Raw genomic sequence first — 25,397 nt, 5'->3', positions numbered from 1 at the left:
ATTTCTTAATGATTGTTATTTTAACTAATAAACATATCGAGGAATTTTTATACATAAAGATCACATTTTTTAACGTATTTTAATTATACTACATCAATAAATAATATAGTATATGAATTGATCAAGTAATATACATATATAGCATATTGTTTTATTCATATTTACACAATTGTCACTTATTATTATCCTTAGATGGATTAATACAAGTAGAAATTATAATTCACAACAATACTTCATTGACGTTATATTAATTTTATGTGTTCATTGAATGAGTGTTTGCTCATATCTCTTCAGATTAAACTTGAAGTATCTTGACGGATTGGGGTCAAAAGCACATTTGCATAATACGTTACAAACACGTCTATGAATTTTAATAGTGCTATAGCAACCTGTATTGCCTTTAAGTACTTAAAAATTAGTATATTGTAATGTATGCGTTCTACAAAAAGAACTGACTGATTAATGCTGCAAACAATGATGTCAGACTCAAAGGATAATTTGATCTTGCACTATTCCACTGGTCATGATGCACTGCTGCTTGTTTTTCCCCTAAAATGAACAATTTCAATTTTTTAATTTGTCATATTTTGTAGATACTCTGATTACTTATTTTAATAGAAAAATTTTAACAATGAAGCTTACCATTTAAAACATGAATTTGTACTGAAGATTTACTGAATTCTCCAATAGAACAGGTATATTCACCACTATCAACTTTCTTTGCTTTTTTAATATGTAAACCAACCATTACTTCATTATTTGTTCTGAAAATATCAAAGATTATGTTTAATATTTTACTTGACATCCTTTTGTTAGGTAAATATATACCAGTTATTAGAAGGTTTAAAATGATTTACTTACCCATTCATGTGGTAAACAGTAACGTGGTCTGGAAGTGATTCGCCACTCTTAAACCATGTTGGTTGTGGTACTTTTGCATTTGGACGTGATGGTCGGACGATACAAGCTAACTCGATGCTGCTGCCCATTTTATAGTAACGATCTCGTAATTCATGACCTGCTTCGTCCATAATTGTAATTTCAGGCGCTGAAAAAATTGTTTTATCATTATTTCTTTTAATAAGAATACAAGTGATGAGAGGATTTTTTAATAGTAGTAACATTTTTTTTTTCTTTAATAATGTTTTTATTAAAAATACAAATAAATGGAAATTTTTATTTTAATTAAAGATACAAATAAATGAAAACAAAAATCATAAATTCTGTTGATAGAAGTTCTTCAAATGAAAGCCATAATTAAAGACTTGGTATTCTGTAATTGGCATAGATCAATAATAGTTATTGAAAATTGCATGCAATTTTTTATTAAAGAAAAATTAGTCTGAAACTGTAATAGGAATGTTACTTTTTTAAAAATAGTAAACTTAACAAGTGAAACAAATATTAAAATAATAATAAAAAATCGTAATTTCGTTGGAGATGGTTGTCAAGCTTAACCATTCGTAGAATATGACAAATAGTCGTAAGCATAATAATAGTCAGTAATAAATCAAAACAAGAATCTAACGACCTTTTCACTCAGTGCGTCATGCTTTAGGATGTGTTTTTGACATTTGCACCAAAATTCAGACTGTCACGTGCTGTCGCGAGCTGTACCCACAGCTGCCGAATTTTCCTGCAGGTGAACGGTAACGTTGATCTGGATTTATAGCTAGTCATAAATGCTAGCATAAATCATCATACATGTTCATGTTCACTGTGAAGTAAATATGCATCGGAGACGCCTGTTCCACGATCGGTCCAATATGATCTCACATGTATGATAGTCTTTTAACATAAGTATGGGTGATTGTTTGAATCCTCGACAAGTGCAAGCTTATCTCTATCGACTACTAAACATGCTGCTTTCCAATAAGCCATTCAATATTAACTATCCTATTGCACTATATTTATAGTTCAACCATCTAGTGAGATAGTAATATACACCAATATTAGGTCAGACATTCACCAGATATATTTTTTTTTATTATTGTTAAAATGATGAGAATCTTTTTTTCTATCCATTGTATAAATTAATTTAAAAATAATACATATGAAGTAATAATAATTTTCAAAAGTTCATTTAAATTTTTTACTGATGAAATGAGTTGAGCTTATCTACAAAAGATATTTTTTTCAAATAGAATCATACCAAAATATGAACAAAGTTTGTAAATAATTCTAGCTTAATTTATTTCTGTAGTTTATTTATTCAGTTTTTCGCAGAACATTTTTGTAATCGACGAGAATTTTTTTATCTTCATCAGTAAATATACGATTCCGGTGACCAAAGTATTACATGACAGTGTTTACTTCAATTTTTAATGAGAATGTTTTTCTCATATATCTATAAATTATGAGATTTTATACTATTTATCTTTATTGATACTTTTTGCTAAACAGTTTCATCAAGTTTTCTACACTCCTATATAAGATCTAAACTTTTACTCATTTCTTTTAAGTATACTACACTATATATTCTCTCTAGGAAGTTTTAAGAAATATCTTAGGTAAGTACTTCTAGACTAAGACTTGAAAGTGTAACTGGGAGTTTTGATCTCTAGAGACAAGTCAAAAGTAAAATTCTAACAATAGTTAACAAACTGACATACTCTTGAGCATTCTGATGAAGAGTCGATATGTATTTCCTGATGCAGAAAGTTTCTTCTTTACTATCATCATTCAGATGTGCTGATTTAAAAAATCGAGTTTCTATTTTTAAAGCTTTTTTTTTTTTTTGAACACTTCTCATTTTATTTAAACATACAATTTATAACAAAGACAAAAGAGATAAATCTTGAAGCATCAACCTTCAGTATTATGGAGTACTTGAAAGTTTTCTGTACTAGTTTAAATTGAAGTTTACTTGCAATATATTGAATAAAATTTTTCTATATAATCTCTTTTTCGAAAATAACTATAGTTAATAGTATAAAGTATTCTCTTAAAGACAATTATAAAGTTTTGTAAATCTTGTAACGAAGATTTTAAAAAAAAGTAACTTGAATTTCTGACAAACAATCTGTCTACTGCTACATTTTAACGCTTCAAAAACAATGAAAATTCATTAAATTAAAGTTTACAAATCTATGAAAGCTCTAGTTTAATTGATTTTTCGCAAAAAATTACAGAAGAAAATGAGATTTAAATGAAAATATTTCCTGATTAACGAGCAATTGCATATAAAATAAAAATAAATTTTAATTACAATTAAATATAATTTTATGTAATTTTGTTTGTAATTATTACTAATTGTAGAAGAGTTAATTGAAAAATTCTAATTGAATTTCATGATCTGTACAAACTCGAGTATATACGGAATCAAGAGTTTCATCATTATCATCAAAATAATAATATGATTACCTAAAACTGTAACATTAGTGATGAGTGTTCGTGGTGGATGAGTGTTGACCTGGCATGCGTATTGGCCATGATCCTCTCTTCTTACGGAAGCGATTGACAGTCTAAAATTATTAGGATATCGGAAGTTAATGCTGTATCGAGGATCTGATATATGGACATCCTGACCAACTGTAAGTAGAAATGGTATTTCTGCATCTTGTCGTGTCCACATGACCTGGTGACAATGAAATAATTAACAGTTCAGTGATGACAAGATCCGTAAACATATAGGAAACGTACAAATAGATCGGTTCAATAGACATTTAACATTGGTACAGTGGTACCATTAGATGAGTGTAAGCTCAAGGGAGACCATGAAATTACCGTTTTATCCGATAGCATCACTACTCTACAATCAAGCAACGCTGTAGCACCAAGATGTAAAGCAACATGTTCTGGTCCATTGATCTCTTCACCCTTGGCATTTTCAAAGTACGGATCCCAATGGTTCACATGGTGATGCCGCAACCGTGATATTTTTAATGATGGCCATTGGGTATTGATCTGTGCTAGGATAAGAAGAAAAAAACAATTACTTAAGTTGGTAAAAACTCTTTCACATAGATAAAAAGTTGCTGCTGTTGATGAATCTTTTGGATAGAGTAAAGTAAAACTTAGTGCAGTAAATAAATTTTTATTTACGAAATGTTCACGTTTACCAATTTATTTAAAGAATTATAAATACGTAAAGTTTTTAATGCTTGCCATTGGTAGTTTAACAAAAATATTGTTATTATTTATTTGGTGATATTTAATTTAAAGTGACATATCCATTTTTGTTGATTGAAAATAAAATATAATGGATACTGAAGAACTGATTTTATATTTTAACAATGAAACAAAGAACCAATAGAAAAATAAAAGAATAAAAAATTTCTATAAAATAAATGTTATACTTTTTTTGATCAATTTTTATAACCATTTTGTAAAATATTGAAATTGTAGTTATATGATTCAATTTTTATGTCAGGTGCCGGCATCATTTAATAAAACAAAATTGAATTCTTCCTATATTATTGATAATAAAAATTTCCTTGATTAACCATTGACACAATAAACTTTTGAAAATTTTCCATAGACATTTACCAATTTATTATTATGAATTTTTGTTAAATTTTTTAAATTTAAAATTTGATAAATTTAAAATTATCTCATGAAATAAATTCTAACTCAAGATGATTTAGATATATCCCCGAGAAAGCTTTTTTATCCTGATTCTCACATAAAATTGTGGGTAAATTATTAATTTTATATCTTACAGTTATAACTCCACTTTATGTGCACAAGTGTTATGATATTCTCTTAAAAATTAAATTGGATATTTATCAATATTTGATAGCTTCATGTAGTTCATCTGATCTAAATCTCGGTAGGAAATACATGGCTCCAATAAAATCCTAAAAACCTTAAACCATAAATTCAGACGATACACTTTTAACTACAACTCATATATAAAAAATTAATTTTTCTGCTAAAAAAATAATTTAGTAAAAATAATTCTCATCTATAAGTTTTAATTTTTATTTATTAAAAATTTCTGTAATAAAGATGACCATATGATTTATTGTAACTTTTGCACAGTACAAGAGTCGACAATGAAACTATTAATATCTCGTTGCCTGAGGCCATTTAACGGGCAGAATGATATACAAGCATTCTACGGTCTATTAATTCCTGAAGCTTTACTTCCCATGGCTTAGTAAATCTATCTGTGTTTCTAAGAGATGATCATCTTGTAGGCGAGTAATCTCAAGAATACCAATTTTTTTTTATAATAAATGTCATTACTCAAGCAAGAATATAATACTATTCATGAAAAAAAAATCCAATAGATACATTTTATTAGCAATATCATGTCTTTCAATTTATTAAAAAGCCATATATTTCTCTCATAAATTTTAGCAACATTGGTTTCGCATATTCCATTAATGGAATTATAAAAGTCTACTCTTGACATAAACATCTAACGAATGATCCAATGCAACAATGTAAATGTAAATATGGCATGAAAATAATAATAATCACAGTAAAATTAAAATAGAGTCGTTGGTGACAGTGATTGTTTTTTGTAACATAATACATTGGTACATTAAATGTGATATTTGATAGTTGCAACATGTGAGACCAACCTAATTCACAACTTTTCAGACATAATTTCATTAACACTCTAATCAAGTTCAATGCAGCAGAAAATCAGTATGCTGATAACAACGTTGTTTAAATTTAATGACATGTGTCGTCAGCTGCTTAAGTACGTTTAACTCATTAGCTTGTTTTCTACTTATAATTTTAGTTGCATGTTTACCATTAATTTGCTAAAATAGCTAGTTTTTAATGTTAATTTATATCAACAAAATTCGTATAATTAAAAATAAATAATTTAAGTTAAATTGACAAATTTGTTATTATTTATGTCTATAAGAACAGTTATGAATTATCATAAGTTGATTGATTATTTAATTAATAATATAAAGTAATATCTTATGAGAATAAAGTCATAAGAGAACAATAGTAATTTATTGAGAGTAAAAAAAAGAATAAAGTATGAAAATAAAAAAATAAAGCGAACATGAAAGCATAAAAATATCGTACAAATAAAAATTCAAACTTATTCTGATTCTCATTCAATTACTATTTTATTATAAAAGACACAAGAGAGAAAAAAATAATTTGATTATTCAGAATGAAGAGTTAATTAATTTTCACTATAATAAAAATATTCTATCAATGTGTTCCACGTGAAAGCTTATTTTAACTCTTTAATAGTATGTTCATTACCTTCTACACCTGTGTGATAAATACATTTATTTTAAAATGAATGATTCACAAGCTTGCAATCAGGAGCTCCGTAGTTTTGGACTTGGATCCATTGTAGAAATTCAGCTTTGTTACGTATATTCTACTGTTACATTCATTTGGACTATGCTGGAGAATACGTTGCACAATGATGCAGACCATTCGAGGATATATTGTTATCTCAATTCCAAAGTAAATAGTGCTATAATATTTTTTATTAAATGAGCAAACACAAATTTTATATTTATTCGCCCGTATAGAATATTGTATTTATATGAAAAATTTCAGCCATGTTCTGCTGCACATGAACATTATTAAATTAAAAAGATATTAGATAATGTCAAATTATTGGCAAATGTGTTCATCAATTCACTTTTAACGTAATTCAACTCAACTAAATTGTCATAGATTTATTTGATTATAAAGACTCTTATAATTTCTATTGTAATTTCTAAATGAAAAGTGGGTTAATTAAAATTGTAATTAAATCCGAATGATGTGAATCAAAATGAAATTATAAATAAACAACTAAGTAAATAAATATATGATAAAAAAGCATTAACTGATCATTTATATCTTCACAGATATTTACAAGACTTGAATTTTCCTTGGAGATATCCCAGATAAGCCACAGGATTTCGATTTCACACTAGTACGAACTAATAGGATTTATGTCGAGTATTCACTGTGCTTCGAGATTCCACACATAACAATTGAATATGTTTAACGTATTCATGATCAATAATAATTAACAAAAATAACAACAGATTATTGTTTATAATAAAATATTGATATTCCTTATAAGTATGAATTTCCAGTGATTATTCATTATCAATACATCATTTGTGAGTGAAATTATTCAAATAACTAATTATTTTTGTAATTACAATTTAGTTGAGCGTTTGATTGTGAAAGTTAACAGTTTAACATTCTAATTAAAAGTTTGATTTTCTTTTACATCAATGTTAAATAGGTTATGTCATAAGCATAAGTAAATAGAAAACAAATTGAGATAAGTATTGCAATCTAATTAATATTGTAACAATGTAAATTGTCCAATTGAAGTGTATATAGTTTATAGTAATAAATGTTATTTAGATTTGAATAGTGAGAGTATACATTAGTATAAGTACAGAGTTTGAACAAAATTTTAAAACTCTTACAATTGGTTTATAGTGTATGGATTGGTAAAAGACGTGACTAAAGAAAAGACGGAGTGTCGTAATCGATAAACCAGGAAATACGTTACTTTCGGTGAACGAGCGACAATCGAAAATGAACGAAAATAAAAGAAAGGTACTTTTTGCGGAAAATGGCCGAATGAAATGAGTGCATTTATTCTTTATTCTACTCACGGTTGGTAGAGACGAAGGGAATACGTGTCGAATATTTTTCCACATTTACACAATGATTCAAGTAGTTTAATGGAATATTCGTATATATATTTTTTTTCTATTTATCATAATTACTTGAAATTCCTCTAATATTCAATCACTTTAATGGAGGTTATAATTTTCGTCTCTTTGAATTTTTTCATCTCTTGACATTGAATTTGAATTTTAATGTGAATTGATTTGAAAAATAAACCAGTTAATTGATATAAAAATAAAATTCAATTATTTTGTTTATCAGAAAAAGCTGTTAAGTGATAAAAGAATAAATTAATACATGGAAAACTTTTTCCATACATTTTAATTAAGCAGTGGAAATTTCGACGTTTACTGTCAAAGACGCCCGTTAACTTAGTAGCAGTTGTAATAGCGACTGTCGAAGACATACGTTATGAACACAACTTTCAAGCTAACACAGATTTATAGCCGGCTAAACTTCTACCACCGATAAAAAGTCGACTATCCATACTGCACTCGATCTCAAAAATTCCTAATAAATCTTCACGTTGGGATTTACGGACGCATTGGAAGCCAATCGATCCTTGCAGGCCAGTGAAGTGAGCATGGAGTAAACCAGAAGGAAATTTTCACTGTTGCTGATAAAAAGAGTGTCGCAGTCATGTATGTAAATAAGTATATCAATGTACACATCTGCATTATAGATATTTGTGCATGTTTATTACAATTTATAGTTTCCAAAGATTGTATCAAAATAATTCAGGTAATATTTTTTTTTTATCATAGTTATAATATATTCGAATACTATTTTTAATTTAATTTTTTTTTTAATTTTCAGATTAAGCTTTAAAATAAAAATTTTTATTCACAACATAATTTAATAGTGTAGTTTAATAACGAATCTACCACGCTCTATTCTGCGAAGTAGATACTTTTATTTAACTGTTTGTAGCGAGCAGTTATATTTCATGATTTAACTCAATATTTTCTAAAGTATATTTGAAGAAATGTCTGTGGTAAATTTTAAAAATAAAAAATAAAATTGTAGTGTATATGATGTTGAAATACTACGTTCATGAAGATATAAAAACAAAAAATAACCAACTGGTATGAAATGCAATTAGTTATGATACAAGTGTAGGAAAAATCTCATCTATAGTTACTTTTGAATTACGTTTGTCAACAAGATTGCCAGTCAACGATTGTCGAAAACGACACCTAAAAGCAGATCAATTCAAACAAAATTGGTTGTCGGTGCTTGCGACACGATAGAATTTAGTTTTTTTTTATCACAGATTTACGAGTTGATACCCATTTTTTTCACATCCATGCACTAACGACTTTTAACTCTTACAAAGGTGTAAAATATAAAATAGAACATGGAAGTAATTGGTTCACGATTGACAGAATATAAGCATTGACAGACTTTGATTCAAATCAAGTCATTCAACACGTCTGATATAAGTGAGTTTTTTTTAATCAATCTCATAAATTGTAATTTATCGACTTCTCAATGTGTCTCGAAAACTCAATAGAAATCTGGAAAGATAAAAATTTAACGATGTATCATTATAAATTGTACTATCGAGGGATAGAATAATGATATTAATTAAATTTATTGGTGTAAAATTAATATCCAATCTTGAATGTCGCAATGTCTATCTCAAGCAATAACTCAAGCTTTCACAAAGTCAATTTGTTCAACTAAATCGAACAGTTTCTTCTGTGTCCGCGCCAAATTCAATCAATTCTATTCAATAACGAACATATACAGTAAATTGAATTAAACACTTAGTTATTTTTGTTTTTAATTTTTATTTTATTTTCTTTTGATTGTCTGTTGTCTAAAATATTAAATCAACTTTCAAGTTGGTTCAATTATAAAACGAATTCATAATATAGTATTTTAAGATGCTTTAATCTTCTTATTCTCTTACTGTTTCTAATTTATAAAATTAAATGAAATTCAAACCATTTAACTTGTTGCACGAGTTGTGTCAGTATTTCTAAATCTCATAGTTTATAATTTATTCATAAAATATTATGCTGATAATTTTTTTTCCATGAATTACATAAACATGATTGATTCGTTTTTGAAAAAAAATTAAAATGTAAATAATATTAATTTTATTTTTTATTTTATCTTCTAAAATGACTTCAATTCAAATGAGTTGCTCACAAATTTCCGGATAAAAAGTGTTAATTGTACAGTCGCGAGGCAGACGTTAAATGTATAGTGATGCTAAAACAATTTTCTCATGTAATTTATTATATCTTCCTTCGTACAGAATACCCAGAGTTACTGGGTCATCAAGTGAGTATGAAGTGGGTAGCCGCAGTGGGCAATAGTTTCACTATATTTGACTCAGTAGTCTACACCTTCCTTTCTTTGTTTCTGTTGTGTGAAGCTTAAATTCTGACGTAATAAATATACATCTTCCAAGAACCATTCGTTTTAGTACATTGTTTTATGGCAATGCACGAAACGATGAACAGGATCATCTATCTTGACAGCAGCTTTTTTCACAACAAAACCCTTAAGTCTCAAGTTTCCATATTTTATCAGTACTGACCATCTAGAAGATATACAATGATTATTCCATCATCTTGTGCTTTATCTACCTTCAATAATCGCCCTTTTCTTTTTATTTCAATTCTATTCCAATTAGACATTTTTTAGTTGTTTTATTGAAAAAGTATGAGTTAATTAATTTATAATTCTGAAATGGTCATAGAGCAAATTATTTTTGGTATATGTTTTTTTAAAGAATGTCTTCATGAAGAAAATAAGTCATCCTTGTATGAAAAGCTAACATTAATTTCAAAATTGATTGTAATATAGACTCCTGGATGTACCTAATAAACAGGAGTATAAAATGGACTCATCATTGAACCAACACTGGAGTTCTGATCCAGTGATGGCCCAGTCTACATCCTCATTTGGACCTCTTGTAAAGTTAGGCCTGATGATGGGCCTATTTTATATTCCTGTTTAGGTACATCCCGAAGCCTATATTACAATCAATTTTGAAATTAATGTTAGTTCTTCATTTGAGGATGAAAAAGTCTATACACAAGGAAAAATAATATGCAGAAATGATAACGGAGTGCTCTATATCAGAAATTTACACATCAATCAACCTGATGGGTATTCATGTATTAATACATTAAAAAGAGTGATTTTTATTATTTTTTCATGTGTTGGTAGAAAAGAGTGTACTTTCTTAACTTTCTGAGAGCTATTTCAACTTTAAAATTCATTAAAAAATTTTATAATACTGAAATATGAATTATAGTTGAGTTGCAAGTGATCTTTTATGTTACAAATTTCATTTATTTTAATAGGATTGCACAATAGAGATATTTTGTAATAATCAACATTTTGTAAACTTTTTTTTATTTATTTCTCAATTGATACTATCATTGGATATTTTAAAAACATTTATTACTTTGATCGAGAATAAACCATTTTGATCCAAATGAACTGGTATTAACGTTCAAAGCTCCTGAATGATTAGTTTTTAACGTGCCGATTATCGAGTTACAGCAGTCTCTTAATGAAAATATAAATCCATTACCCTATTTGAATATTTTTTAATAAAATGTGTCATTCATTGGCAGTTGAAATTTGGAAAATTAAACACGCGGTTTGGGTGACTGGTGTAATTTATTTCTCGTTATAGATAATTTGTTATTGAATTTAGAAGGAGGTTGGTGAGTAGGAGGTATACAATGGACTTTTAAAATACTAGAGAAGTTTAGCATTTCTTATTGTGATAAATTAACACGACTAGGTGCTTCATTAATTCTAATTTGCTATGTAATATGGAGAGCCAGTTGCCTAGAGGGAAGCTTCTCTCGCGTTAAAGTGAAATGTGATAAATTATCCCCCTGAAAATAAGGAGTAAAAAGGTAACATCCATCGGACCAAAAAGCCAACTTTCGAAACTTTTGCCAACGAGAAATCTCATAGCAAAACGACTGAAACAGAATTTAGACTACTACCAGTAGTTTGAAACTAATTCTAAAAAATCAGTCCAAACTGTGACCCTTTTTCCTTTTTATTCCGCTTTTTTCAAAGTTCAATTTTGCCACCAGATCGGTCACTCATTTTTCAGGATATTCAAATCTTCTATACTCTGCACCTGCTTACTTTACCGTGGCTTTTCTGAATATATCAAAGGTAGAATTCCAGTTTTCTTATAGTTTTAGTTACAACTGGAAAAGTAACATTTGTCATGAATAAACAATGATCAATTTTCTATCGTCACAGCTAAAATAAATGATATGAAATTTTATAAAGCAAAAATTCTGATTTAAAAATTTTTATTTAAAATCATCATTTAGCTTTTATATTAATTTTCATGAGATTGTACATAAAAATGATTGCAATAGATCTTGAAAAAAGTTATTTCTATTATATGTTGAATGTAAAATATTTCTTATGTGATTTTAACATCATATACATTCGAATCAAATTGATATTTTTGTCATCTTGGTGAAGTGAGCAATCCAAAACATATTTACTAAATAAATCGAATATTTTCTCTATTTACTTTATCACTTTATCCACAAAGAGTACAATAAAAGTATTGATTTTATTTTAAATAATATTAAAAGTTTGTTATATTAACTATAATATATGATACTTTTTCCAATAATGTTTATGTAAAATTATACTTAACTCAATTCGAACAAATTTTTTGAAATTCATAGAGAACTAAAATTTATTCAAATGATATTATAACTGTATCATATTCAAGGATTTTATTGTTGAAAAATTTTTAAATTTTTTGAAATCAATTTTTTTTTTTTTTTGTAGAAGGACCTGTTTCTCAACGGAGTCATTGACCTAGTCTTTCACAAATCCTTGTGATACGCACGACCTTTGCGATGTTCCTGCTACTGATCCTTGAGATAAATTGGAATAGAAGGATTTCAGTACACACACACATCTACATCGACTATACTGATATACATTTCTTGTGGGTAAAAGCTTGTCTAGACTCCGGTTTCACTTATGGGTAAGTTTTTTATGAAAAAAAAAAATATAATTCATTTTTTTCACCAAGACATTTTCTCAAATAATTTATAACAAGGTAAGTCATGACATTATTTTAGCATTAAACTAATAATATTAGATATAATTTAAAAAGAAAATATATATATATACATACATAATTTAAAAAAGTTTTCTATTGAGATATATTCAAGATCATAATTAAATGATTTTCAAATGTATTTCAGATTGAAATAATTTAAAAAAATAGTTTGAATGAAAATTTTATCAAATAAGGTACCATATGTTGACAGAAAGGGAAATAAATTTAATTTCATAATCTAAATGCTTTATTAATACACACATACATATACTGACTGCAGCATTATTTCATTGCGTGAAGTGGACATTTAACATATATTAAAATAAACAAATGCCCTAAATGTATCTGACATTAATACTCATTATTACAGAAGATAAAAACGAAGAGAAGTAATGTGTGTATGGTTGTTGAATAATTAAACAAACTGCAGTTGGTTATATTGATAAAAGAATTGTTATCAAACAAAATTTTTTAAAAGACAGGAACAAAGGATTCGTTCTATTTTCTCTGCATTTTGCAAAAAAATCAATTATATGAAATGAAAATTCTTCAAAGCTGAATTTGTCAATACAATTGAATTCATTCAACAAATGAGAAATAAAATGAATGGATAAAATATTAAATTAATAAAAAAAAAAAGAATGACATAACTATGCATAATTTAATAATAAAAAAATGATTCAATCAATCGATATCGACATGAGGATAAAAACAAATGTCATAAAAACTGAACGAATGCTACGTTTGAATATTTAAGAGAGACACGTCCTACAACTGGTACGTGATTCAGAAGGTTTACGATTCGATGAGGCGTGACATAGTAAAGTGACTACACCAAGTTATATATACTTCTAGTGCTTGGAGCATAGTCTTTACAAAGCCTTAGCACATTGGTTAGAGCATTTCATGAGCAAGATCAACTGTGAATGGTCTTTTGAACACAAAAATCTACTGACAAGATACTGAGCTAATGTCGATTTATGGAAATTCTAACATTGTAAATAAGAATAAAATTATCCCCTGAATTCAGAATCTTCAAGTTCAATTATTCAATTGAAAACTTTCTTGCTAGTAAAGCAAGAATTTTATTTGATAAATTCAAAGTTTTATTATGATAATTAATAAACTATTTTAATCATCTTTTATCTAATAATATTTTATAATTAAATAAATTAGTTTTTTCAATTGGTTTATAATTAAAAATATCAATAATTGATAATATATTAGAATTAAAATGTTAGAATTAATTTCATCATTTTATATAAAATATTTATGATGAAGGGAATGAAATTGATGTGATTGAACGATTAATTTCATGAATGTTGACAAATGTGCAGTATAATATCCAATATTAAATTAATTTATGGAAGTGTGTAAATAAGATGAATTAATTTAATTTGATTGCTTATTTCGACCCCATAATGAATTTTAAAAGTCAAATAATAAACTTACCTTGTGATCGAGAAGAATTTAAAAACAATTTATGATTGCCAGTAATTTCTTCAAAGTGACGATAAATAGAAGAGTTATCGTGATGATGTTGATGATGATTTGCTATAACAATTGTGGTGATTGCCAGCATAAACAATAATCGTAACTCCCAGACCAATCCCGATGACATCCTCCTCCGATTTTCGCATCCCCCTATTGATTCTTTTTTTCTGGTCTAACTGTGAGTTTGTTGAATCAATGGAATGTCTTGAATTTTCAAAATTCACATGTATATTGGATGTAGCCTCTAAGATAAAAAAGAAAAGATATTATGTCAAGATATCAATGAAAATCGAATAAAAATATTTATTATCCATTTTATTAATGAACTGTTATTTTAATTGATAAAATTCAGTGAATTCATAATAACTTAAGTTAGTTAATTCAAGACCACTTTTCCATAATAGTAAAAAGTAAATGAGAAAAAAAAAATGCGAAAAGTTTTAATAAACTGTGAAGTAGTTGGAGGATATAGAGTGCGTTAATTTCCAGCAGTTAAATTAAGTTGTGAAAGTAAAGTTAAACCATATATAATTCTTAACATATTTTTAAATAACCGATATAACGACTTTAAGTTTAAATATAACAATTGTATTTGTTAAATGTTAATAACTTTTTTTTTTTTAAATCTATTTCAAAAAATCAATCTGATTATTTATTTATTACAATTTCCGTTATCTTGTAATATATTATGATCAAAAATTGATCTCATTAAGTAGCTAAAATTATTTTGTAATTAAATATATAATTGAAATAGTAATTAAATATTTACTGACTTAAAATTAGTCAGTATTCGAAATTCGGCCACAGAAATGTTCTAATCTTGAATAATCAATTTTCGAAAAATTGGATTGATGATTTATCGTTAGAGTATTGTTTCATTCATATGATGGATGTAAAGTTGTATTTACAATGTGGTGAATTTTCGTTCTATGTAATCTACGAACTTCCATGAGGTTTTCCGGGATGTGCACATGAATGAACGGTGTATCTATCGACTTTTGTAAATACATATCTGCTGATATTTACAGTAAAGTTAATATGCATTTAAAAAAAAAATAACTGAAATGATTAAAATAAAATTGACTTTCAAAACTTTCGATAGTAAAACCTCTAGTCTACAGTTATTAAATGACATGTCAATTTTTATTTCATAAAACCATTTAATTATAAATGTTGAGAACTCTAATTTGAAGTAGAAATTATTATTATTGAATGTAAAGTAGTCAAAAATATTCCATTTTCTCGTCGTTTAGGATGAATGGAACTTGAATCCGAAATAAATTGAATCGATGCTGTAGAAGTCAGAATCTCACTTTCAATGGCATCGAATTTTATTTCTAATATGATTCACAATTTGAATAATTTTCGAAGCCTGAAATATTAGTTGAGTTAATTAGATTAGTATTGGTCTTAAAAAATATATATTGTAATTTTAAAAAGTGAGATCATTTTTTTTTATCGAATATTCTTTCTATAACATAAGCTTACTAATGTGAGCTTCGAACTTTATAACGAGATAATCTCGATAATGAATTTCAAATAGGACTTAAGGTACAAAGTTCTGATATTCATATCAAAATATCCATTCTATTTGCATTAATATTTTTTTCATACTAGACCCTAGTAAGTAAAGGATTTAAATGCAAGTAACTACCTCAATAAGTTAAAACTCATGAATTTTTTTACACAGTGTAAATCAAATGAATGTAATTAATCATATTGAGAACATCATCTAGAATAATATTAGGAACAACTTTTGATTCTTTTCTATTATTAATTATAAATATTTCTGCATAAAATTTATTTTTAGAATTAAAGAAAATAAAGTACTTTTCAAATATTCTATTAAACTTCGAGATTACATAAGGTAATCTTTGAGCATTTTCTTTTGCAGAGATCATCTCATAAGTCTTTCTGAGCATTTTCTTCGATGTTTAACCTGAAGGAAATCCTCAGAGATCACGAGTACAGCTTCCCAGCATCTTCCAGTTTCGAAGATATGGTATCTGTTTATTTTGTAAAAATCCCTGATATTTTTATACATTTATTTATTCCGAAAAAATTTATTCAATTAGTGTAAAACAATTTTTATGAAATTATTAATTTATTATAATTATCATCAGAAATTTTTTGTGATAAAAGTCCTATCAACGTACGGACATATTTCCCTTGAGATGAAAACTCATAAGCAGATTGAGGATCATCGACCTAGATACAGTTACTACAGGAATTCTGAAAGTATAAAACGCTACTGAGTTTGCTGTAACCTTAATCGTCAATTTATACAGTGGACAAACAATAAACATGCACTTGTACATTCTCGTGATAAATGTAGATTTACAACTATATAAATCCGCTTATCAACGCATTAACATTTAAACTTTTCAAGTATCAGCATACAGAAAAGAAATTCATTATCAACAATGAGGAAACTAACAACGGACAATGTGCTACACAACCTTTCTTCCTCGTTATGTTCTTCTTTTCAATCGAAGGCGTTTCTCTAACTCTGCACTTTTCCAAACATAATTTTCCAACGACTTTTATTTTTGCCACACGAGCGAAAGTCATTTTCTCCGAGTTCTCGGAGATTACCTTAGCTCTCTCGGTAGTGAAACTTCTTGACATCGTAAACATCAACGTCTATAAACGCGATGCTTTACTCGATTAAGAGTTTCGGACCTGTGTACAGTAGTGGCTTAAAAAAGACTAGTGATAAAAAAAGTTTTCATGACTGAAAACTGTATCAAAAGTTTGTTTGTATAAAATAGATATAAACATTATTTATACCTTGTTTACTTGAGAAATAAACATTTTTGTCAAATGAATCCAACTAACGGAAATGTTATTCTCTAAAAATAACGTTTGTGTTATAGTTGACAACAAACTTTTAGAAGTTAAAGTTAGCTAGTCATTTTAAGAACACAGCAGTCTGGTGTACTTTGCGTTTACATGTAGCATTCTGCATTGCAAATACATAAACTTTATTACTTAGATACAATACTAGCACCCGTTGTCGTTGTTCTGATGCTTGTGCATAATTTTGCAAAAATATATAAACAGATTGAAAAAAACTCCAGTTGCCATTAATAACTTTTTTTTTTTAACTTCTTAAATTTATAATTTATAATTATCCTCATTCTTCATCGTCATTCACATACTTTGTGACAAAGTATAATTATATTTCTTTTGCTCACTTATTTAGTTTTTGAAATAAAATATTCGTCTATAAAATATTCTTCTTCAGAAAGACTACATAAAGTGTAAGATAGTTGATAAGTGAGTAAAAAAGTTTCTTCATCGTCAGAGAACAAAATTATTCATTTTTCAAAGAACAATTTGACAGCTTGCAACGTCACTGATAAAATAAGAGTTTATTAGAGTTTATAAATTACGTAGGAAATTCATTATCATAACAATTGAAAATCGTTCATGTAATTTATGGTTCCATCCTTTTTATTTCTTTTGAATTAAATTTATATTTTAAAAAAGAAACTTGTTCACAATGTGCTTATATATTTATTGCAAAATAAATTTTTAAAAAAATCATTCAATAAATTGCAAAAATTTTATCATACTTATATTGCAGTTGAGGAGTATCCGTTTAAAAGGTCCTATTTCCTATTTTATTTTTATCATAAAAAGTATTTAAATTGTTTAATGAAGTATAATAATAGGCTAATTGGCAGGCTAATTGATGCCTACATGCACATTTTATTAAAACATCACATTAACATTTTATTAATTTTAAAAAATAAACATTCATTTCTTTCTGCAGGGAAATAGGACTTTTTGAACAGACACTCTTCAGTTGTATGAGATTAGTTGCATATTGCAAGATAATTTTATGTTATGAAATACCAATGTATTTCATGGGTAACGAAGGAGTAGATATTACTCTTGAATAGAGTAAATTATTCATTTACACAATATTGATGATAATGAAAATATTAACATAGAGATCATTTTCAATTATTAGAATCAATCTAGATTTGTATAATTTTATTAAAATGTAATAATAATCACTGCATTAGATGGTCAAAATAAGCAAGTAAAGCTTTGTAAAATATTTATATTAATTCAAAGATCTAAATATTGACTTTATAAAGCAGAAACTTTATGAATGAAAACTGTTGCATCAACTTCCTAGTAGCTATCAGAGAATACTTTGATAATTGGTTATGTTTAAAAATTTAAATCAATTTGTCTTTCGTTTCTTCCTAAATATTTTTTTTATCCTTCAAATGAATTGAACAAATAATCACAAATATTTAATTTTGTAGCATGTTATTGAATGACTATGATTGTCTATCATCAACTACCCCATACAGTTAGTAGCATAATAGTACGTACTATTTTCAAAATTTACTTTCCATTAGAGATTCCGTTGGTACAACAACGAAAAAATAAAAAGTATAAATTAAATGTTCTTATATTGTTGAATAAGAAAAGAAAAGTGGTTAAAGCATACGAATACTCAAGCACGTTTTCTTTAAGCCACTAGGTCATCGTTACAAGGAATAACATTAAATATTTAATACAGTTCTTTCTTTACTCTATTCTTTTCTTAAAAGAACAAAAAAAAACAAGCGCATATACTTCATCGTTTGTCTAATATGGTGTATACATATTTTATTCTCTAGATATAAATGCAGACAGATTCTTCTTTATTTTACTATTTAATGTTGTAAAAGAATTTGCATTTGGTATATATATATATAAAAAAAAAGAGTTGTATTCATAAAAGATTTCAATAACACGCCATAAATTTTTATACACTTTTGCACTTTTTCAGTATATATATTTTTTTATAATTTTTTTTTTTCAAGACACTGTAAAGAACTATGGTTTTTATGTATTATACTAGAATTATGTGTATTTCAAATGAGTCTTCGTGCAGGTTGTGTAGAAGCACCAAGCTTTGCTTTCGTAAATTCAGCAACGAGTTTTAATCTGTCTGCCGGAATTCATCTCTCTTACACCATTCACTGGTGTAGTGAACGCTATATCAAGAGATACGAGAGTTAGTGCTCAAGCTCGTTAATTGGAATCTCGGTTCTCAGTATTTCGCTTAAAATACTTTATATTTAATTAATATGGGGATATCGAAATATTCATTATTATGTATAATTGATTGAATTTATCAAAGAAATATAAATGTCATTATATTTCATTTGAGATATAATTATCTTTATAATCAATGAATTATTTTTACAAGTAAAATTTATTTTAATTTTATTCTTCAAGTGAAGCTTGATTGTTTCAAATGTGTTTTTCAATTTTAATTCATTATGTTGTTTCGAAAAGTTCAAGTAAAAAAAAAAAAAAAAATATTTCTTTTAGAACTTTGTACTTTTGGAGTAAGATTTTTTTTTTTTTTAAATCTTCTGGGTTTTCTTTTTCAACACTTGGTTACCCTAGTTTGTAGCAAAAATATTTCATTTAGTTTTGTGACTCAGTTATTTAGACTCAAATTGCCGTAGGATATTTTTAAAAAAAAGTTCAAGTATTCAAAAAGTTGATGTTAAGCTTACTTGACTGTTAACAAAAACTGTACAATTAATTGTTGACATACCAGTAATATAATACTTCAATAATTATATTGACTATTTTAATTTAGTAATCACTTATAATTGAATATGAATAATTAATAGTTGAATTAATTAATTTTAATAAATTTCCTAACTTAAATATGATTTTAAACAATTGAATTTTGTGGTTAATAAATAATAATTGACAACTAACTACCTTTAGGAAATAATTTAATAAATAAATAGTTATGGATAGGAATTAAATGAGTCGGGACAAGAGTTTCATAATAATTAATGATGTTTAAGCATTTGGGAATAGGACAGAATCTACGTTGCTATCATTTCGAATGACTAACTTGTGGTCGAGTAAACATTTCATCAGTGAATAAGTTTGCTAGTGTAATTACTTCAGCTCGTAGCTTGGTCGTTCTAATCCACCTCGAAAACTAACTTCAAGTATAAAGAGAGAGGGAAGAGATCGTATGAAGGTGTAGCAACTGACTACAAGTGACTAAGTCTAAAAGCAAGTCGTGAATGTAAAATTAAAGAAGCCTAATATGGCAAAGAAATTTGGAAATATTTTAAATAAATAAAGAGACCAATTGAATAAATGATGATACAAGAAATATATTTCAAGTGAATTTCAATTTTGTATTATTTTTGAATTCAAAAATGTAGTTTTTAAAAAAAACATCATTCAATTTTATTCTTTCAATATTCTACCATCAGCATTACTATTTATTTTCAACTTTATTTTTTCTCTTAATGAAAAGTAAATAACTTGAAGACATTTATCGAGATAATTTTTCTACTTCTGGAATACATTATCATATTCTGATATTTATCATGTACCCTTTGGGAATAAAAGAAAGCGTGTAAATTTTCCAATGCCTTGAGGGGGTTCTCACTGGATTCTATCGAATACTAAGTGCAAGAAAAATTCACGCGATGATACTTTAAAAGTTCTGATAAAAAGTATAATATCGAAGCTTAAAAATGAAACTGATAAGAAAAAATATTTTTTCAAGTTACATCTATCTATAAATATCTACACATCATTGAAATAAATCATTTAAAAACTCAAACTCATAATGAAGATTTCAAGAATTTTAAATTTAATAATAAATTAATTCATCAATTTATAAATAAAAAAGAAATAAAAATAAAATATTTGTTGTGATATTTTTTTCAAACAATATCAAATATCAGGTGAGTTGTATTTTGGCGAAATACTGTGTTAAATCCTAAGATTAAATAATACTGAGTCCACAGTTGTACACAGGGGATATAGAGTAATACTGCATCAGTTTATAAACTTAGGAATTTATTACATGGATCAACAACTTTTTCTGTGATGCTTGTTGTTAATATTCTCAAATTGAAATGATGGCTGGCCTAACATTCAACAATAAAAAATTTTTTCTTTATCACGACTTTTTAAATTAATTCTACTTAACTTTTACATCAAATTGTCGTAATATCAATAACCATTTGAATCAGATATTATTCATGCTTACCTGAACAGTATTGCAACAACACCTTATCCTAAACCGTCTAAGCTCCTTCGGATAATCAATGGACAAGTGTGCTTGTGATCTGGGTCATGTTTGCGTAAATTGAACACGAAGATTACATGACATCGACTAGCTGTATATTTTACAAGGAGCAAAAATGCATTAACGGAAATAGTGTGTACGAGAAAAAGAAACAAGTATAAGTTTTTGGAAAGCAACAATCTGTTGTACCGAAGAGACGAAGACTGGAACAATTACTCAACATTGGTGACACGTGATTTATTAGAGTATAAGCACTTGAGATGTTGAAAAAGTCACTGTGATAAATATCCAGTATTTTACGTAGATAGCAACAACAGTTCTCATTTCACTAACGCAAAGAATTGATTTTTTATTTTTAAAATTCAAAATATTTGAAAATAATCTGCATGAAGATTTTACTGCTCTGTTGACAAAGCCTTTGAGCAACAGATTCTTTATAGTGTTCTCCAAAGTTTAACGCCTACAAAGCCTTCAAACGGAAATACAATAATTTTCATTGATTCAAAAGAATATTTTATCATCAGATTAAGGTTTTATAATAATTAATATTACATTTGTTGAGCTTTTTACATAATAAATTGACTACTGTTTCTGAGTAATTACACCAAGGAACTTTCAGTTTAAACAAAAATAGCAATATGATGTGAATAAAGAATGAATCTGGTTTCAAAAATAATAGAAATAATACAAATAAAAGGGAGGATGTTATTAAAAAAAAAAATCCAATTACAAAAGAAAAAAAGATCTATATTAAAAAATTGATAACAGCCAAAGGTATTAAAGTCATTAGTATCATTAAATGCTTTCTGATAGAGAGATTTTTTTCACGAAAAAGTTACATTTTTATCTTTAATTTTATGTTTTAATTTAAAAACATAGAATTGAATGCCACTTCATTCATTGTAATTACAAAACAAAATTAATTATTTCTTACTCAATAATTCTAAATTAAAAAAAGCTTCTTTTTTTTTTTAATTTGATTATTGTCAGACTTTAACTAAGATTAATTTTTTATTAACACAAATGAATGAGTGTTTGATAAAGAATTTTATTTTTAACTCCATTGATAAACTTTTTACAAAGTGAAAAGCAGATTTTAGTTTTTTAAATAAAGTTATATTGATATAAACAAATTATTATGATTATTTTTAGTCTAGATTAGAAGGCTTTTAGTTGATACATCAGACAGATATCTAACGGTGCAATATTTATCGTACTTTACTTCTCATAAAAGAGACCTATACTGGACGTACTTACTTTGTTCATGTAGAACAAAAAGTATGTTGTTGAAAAATAAATGATACATTCCTGATTTTTCTTCTCAAATTTACTCTTTAGATTGCAACACACTTTAACATCAAACGAAAGTATAAATATATGAGAAGCATAAAAAAAAACGTATATTGCAGTCTGTAAAGCGGATAGAAAACTAATTTCCGCTGATGGAAAACAGAATTAAAAGAATCGAAATTTATAAACCTAAGGATATCATTCAGTATGTTTGGTGTTTAGGAATTTTCCATTTCCTCAAAAATTATTTGCTCAATTGACGATTTATTCAGGATCAATTGATGAAAAAAATCCTTGCATCTAATGATTAGATGCAAAAAAAAAAAACGTTATTTGATTAAAAAGATTAAGAAAGCATTGAAAAAAAAATTTAAAAAAGAAAAAAATATTTACTTTTTTATCAATTACTGTTGGTTCATGTCGATTTAATGTTATCAACTATTGTCCTGAATTGGCCAATTATTGGTACATCTAGTCAATAGCGAATCTAAAAATTGGATAACTTTATACCCAACATTTCCAATACAAGAGTTCATTTTCAGATGATTCACTTATGTTTGGTACAAAAAAAACTTTACTCACATTAAAGTCACATTGTCATATAGAAGTGAATGTATTCCATTTTATTAGTGAATTAATGAATAATGTATTTAAATTTGATGATGGAAAAAAAAATAATACTTAAGGAATGGTGTCTTAAGTGATGATGAAAGAGAAAATTATTAACAAAAAGATGGTTCTTTTCAGGGTATCACTACTACTTGGTCTATTAGATCATGAGCTTTTGTTAGTGGAACAATTAGCATTCAGTAAACTAGAGTTGCGTAGGATAAGAGAACAACTTAAGAGAGAATTATTAAAAGCTTGAACCTTTGTGATACGAACTTTAATTGTTACTTGGAAATTTTCTAGCTTACACAACTGTTCATTTTTCTCTAAAATTATCTTAAATAATAGTAAATTAAAAAAATATCTTTTATTTATATTATAATCATTTCATATTTTTTTTTCAAAATTATAATAATAATATTATATTAATATATTATTATTATTTTATAGAATAAAAAAAAAAAGTAATAAAAAATCTTACAAAAAATAAGATGTAATGTGTTTTATAAATTTTACTTGAAGTTTCAAAACATTCTATTCTGATTTTGAGATTGATATCAATTGTTTTGACTTTGCCTTCAACTTCTCCTAACTATGGTTCTCTGATTTAAGTTTAATTAAAATTGTACTCGATATTTATTATTCATCAAAATTTTTTTATAGTCTTTTGTAAAGATCTTATATTTTATTGAGTATTGGTACTATCAAGAATTATCCTTATTTCCTGTACATTAACTTGTCATGTTTCTGTAGGATTAATTTTCATAGAAAGAATAATGGTAGCAATATTATATTAATTATTACATTAACAAAAAATTTTTTAATCATAATAATTAAATAAAAAAAATAAATTACTGTTATATTTAAAATTTCTATGATTTTGTTTACATCAAACTATAAGGCGTCTGACTAAACACAGGATTCTCTACTTAGAAAATTCGGCTGCAGAAAAAAAACATTGTGGACAATTTTTTTAAAATTATTTAATTAAAATAAAGGAAGTAAATAAAATATTCAATGAAAAAATAATACTTACAGTGCTGTATAATTAAATGCACAAATTTACAACGATGCAAATCAATTGACGAATGATTTAAATAAATATTATTCAAGATAGTAATATTTATGTATCAATTGAAAACTTGTGGACACCAGAACGCTCGAACGCTAACTGACTACTTGAAAAGCTTGCTGACTCTCCCTACTACGCACGTGCTCGAAGAAGCTTGTGCAGATGACGCAGAGTTGGCTTACTTATAAGTCATGCGTATCAGCTCGAAAAATGCAAAAAAGAAAAATTGCATAAACGGATTTTACTCAAAATCTGCATTAAAAAGATTATTTTGATTCTTATAAAAAACTTTTTCAATTATACAAATATTAATTTGATATCCATCTTGTGGATGCTGACAATTATGATGATCAATTTTTTCTTTTGAGATCATATTATTACAATTGATTAAATTTCTTCATCAAAAACTCATCAAAAACTTTCAATTCAATTGGGTTAATATGCAAAATTATTCTACTTTAAATATGTTTATAATACTGTTTCCTCAACGCACGTGGAAAAGATCAATAATTGATCAGACTTCCACTTGAAGGCGTTGTAACAGTAAGTTTAAAAAAAAAAAAATATATTAATATAATTCATCAAGTTTCTTATTGATTAATTATGATTTAATAATTTAAACTATTGAATAAATTTTCATATTTTTTACTTAACTTTATAATAAATAATTATAGAAAAAATGTCAATAATAACTTTTAGGTATTATTGAATGATGAATTAAGTATATTTTTTAGCAAGGTGTAAAATAATTCTGAAAGTATAAGACGTGAATTAATTGCATAGAGCGATTTCAACATCTAGAAAGAGAGTACTGCAAAATTATCTTACTTGAAATACTTGAACAAAATAAACGTCTTGCTGGCGGTTTATTCAATGCTGTGCATCTGATGTGCATAGAAAGTTAAAGCGGAGAAACTTAGCTCTTAATGTTCTAACGTGATTTCCAAATGAGGAAATTACCAAAATTAACGTTCTTAAGTTTAATCCTTTAAAATGACAAATATTGCAGTAAAATAAAATTAGTTGAAAGGAGAATTTCTTGATGAATTATTGATTATAATGATTAATAATTAATGGTAGATTTGTAAAATATTAATATCATTTATATTGTTAGTTAAGATAATTGAGAAATTTTTAGCAAAATTCTTTCTCTTGACTAGAGTGTCGAAATCTGAGCATGGTTCTGTTCATGACAC

General features: G+C 26.7%; 1 protein-coding gene across 2 annotated transcripts; it reads right to left on the bottom strand.

Moving 5' to 3' along the window:
- Window positions 1-157: 157 nt before the first annotated feature.
- Window positions 158-24,291, bottom strand: LOC118066793 (zwei Ig domain protein zig-8-like). Of its 2 annotated transcripts, XM_035083123.1 has the most exons (8): window positions 24,166-24,283; window positions 22,914-23,007; window positions 14,102-14,387; window positions 3,727-3,911; window positions 3,364-3,577; window positions 862-1,048; window positions 643-764; window positions 158-549 (listed from the first exon to the last, which is right to left on the bottom strand). In XM_035083123.1, the coding sequence occupies exons 3-8, from the start codon at window positions 14,268-14,270 to the stop codon at window positions 440-442; spliced, it is 987 nt and encodes a 328-aa protein (XP_034939014.1). In that variant the 5' UTR covers window positions 14,271-14,387; window positions 22,914-23,007; window positions 24,166-24,283; the 3' UTR covers window positions 158-439. The 2 variants fall into 2 exon arrangements, with proteins under 2 accessions (XP_034939014.1, XP_034939013.1); XM_035083122.1 differs by lacking the exon at window positions 22,914-23,007 and having other exon boundaries at window positions 24,166-24,291.
- Between the last annotated feature and the right edge of the window lie 1,106 nt (window positions 24,292-25,397).

The sequence above is a fragment of the Chelonus insularis genome, unplaced genomic scaffold, assembly GCF_013357705.1.
Source record: "Chelonus insularis isolate UGA/USDA-ARS -01 unplaced genomic scaffold, ASM1335770v1 contig_355_pilon, whole genome shotgun sequence".
NCBI classification, from domain to species: Eukaryota; Metazoa; Arthropoda; class Insecta; order Hymenoptera; family Braconidae; genus Chelonus; species Chelonus insularis.
This window is presented reverse-complemented; position numbering and strand designations above follow the sequence as displayed.

Coding starts and splice junctions, on each gene's coding strand:
- LOC118066793 (XM_035083122.1), bottom strand. CDS start 14,270: ATGTCATCGGGATTGGTCTGGGAGTTACGATTATTGTTTATGCTGGCA. Junction 3,912..14,101: donor AAATTCTTCTCGATCACAAG/GTAAGTTTATTA, acceptor TTCTTATCCTAG/CACAGATCAATACCCAATGG. Junction 3,578..3,726: donor TGATGCTATCGGATAAAACG/GTAATTTCATGG, acceptor CATTGTCACCAG/GTCATGTGGACACGACAAGA.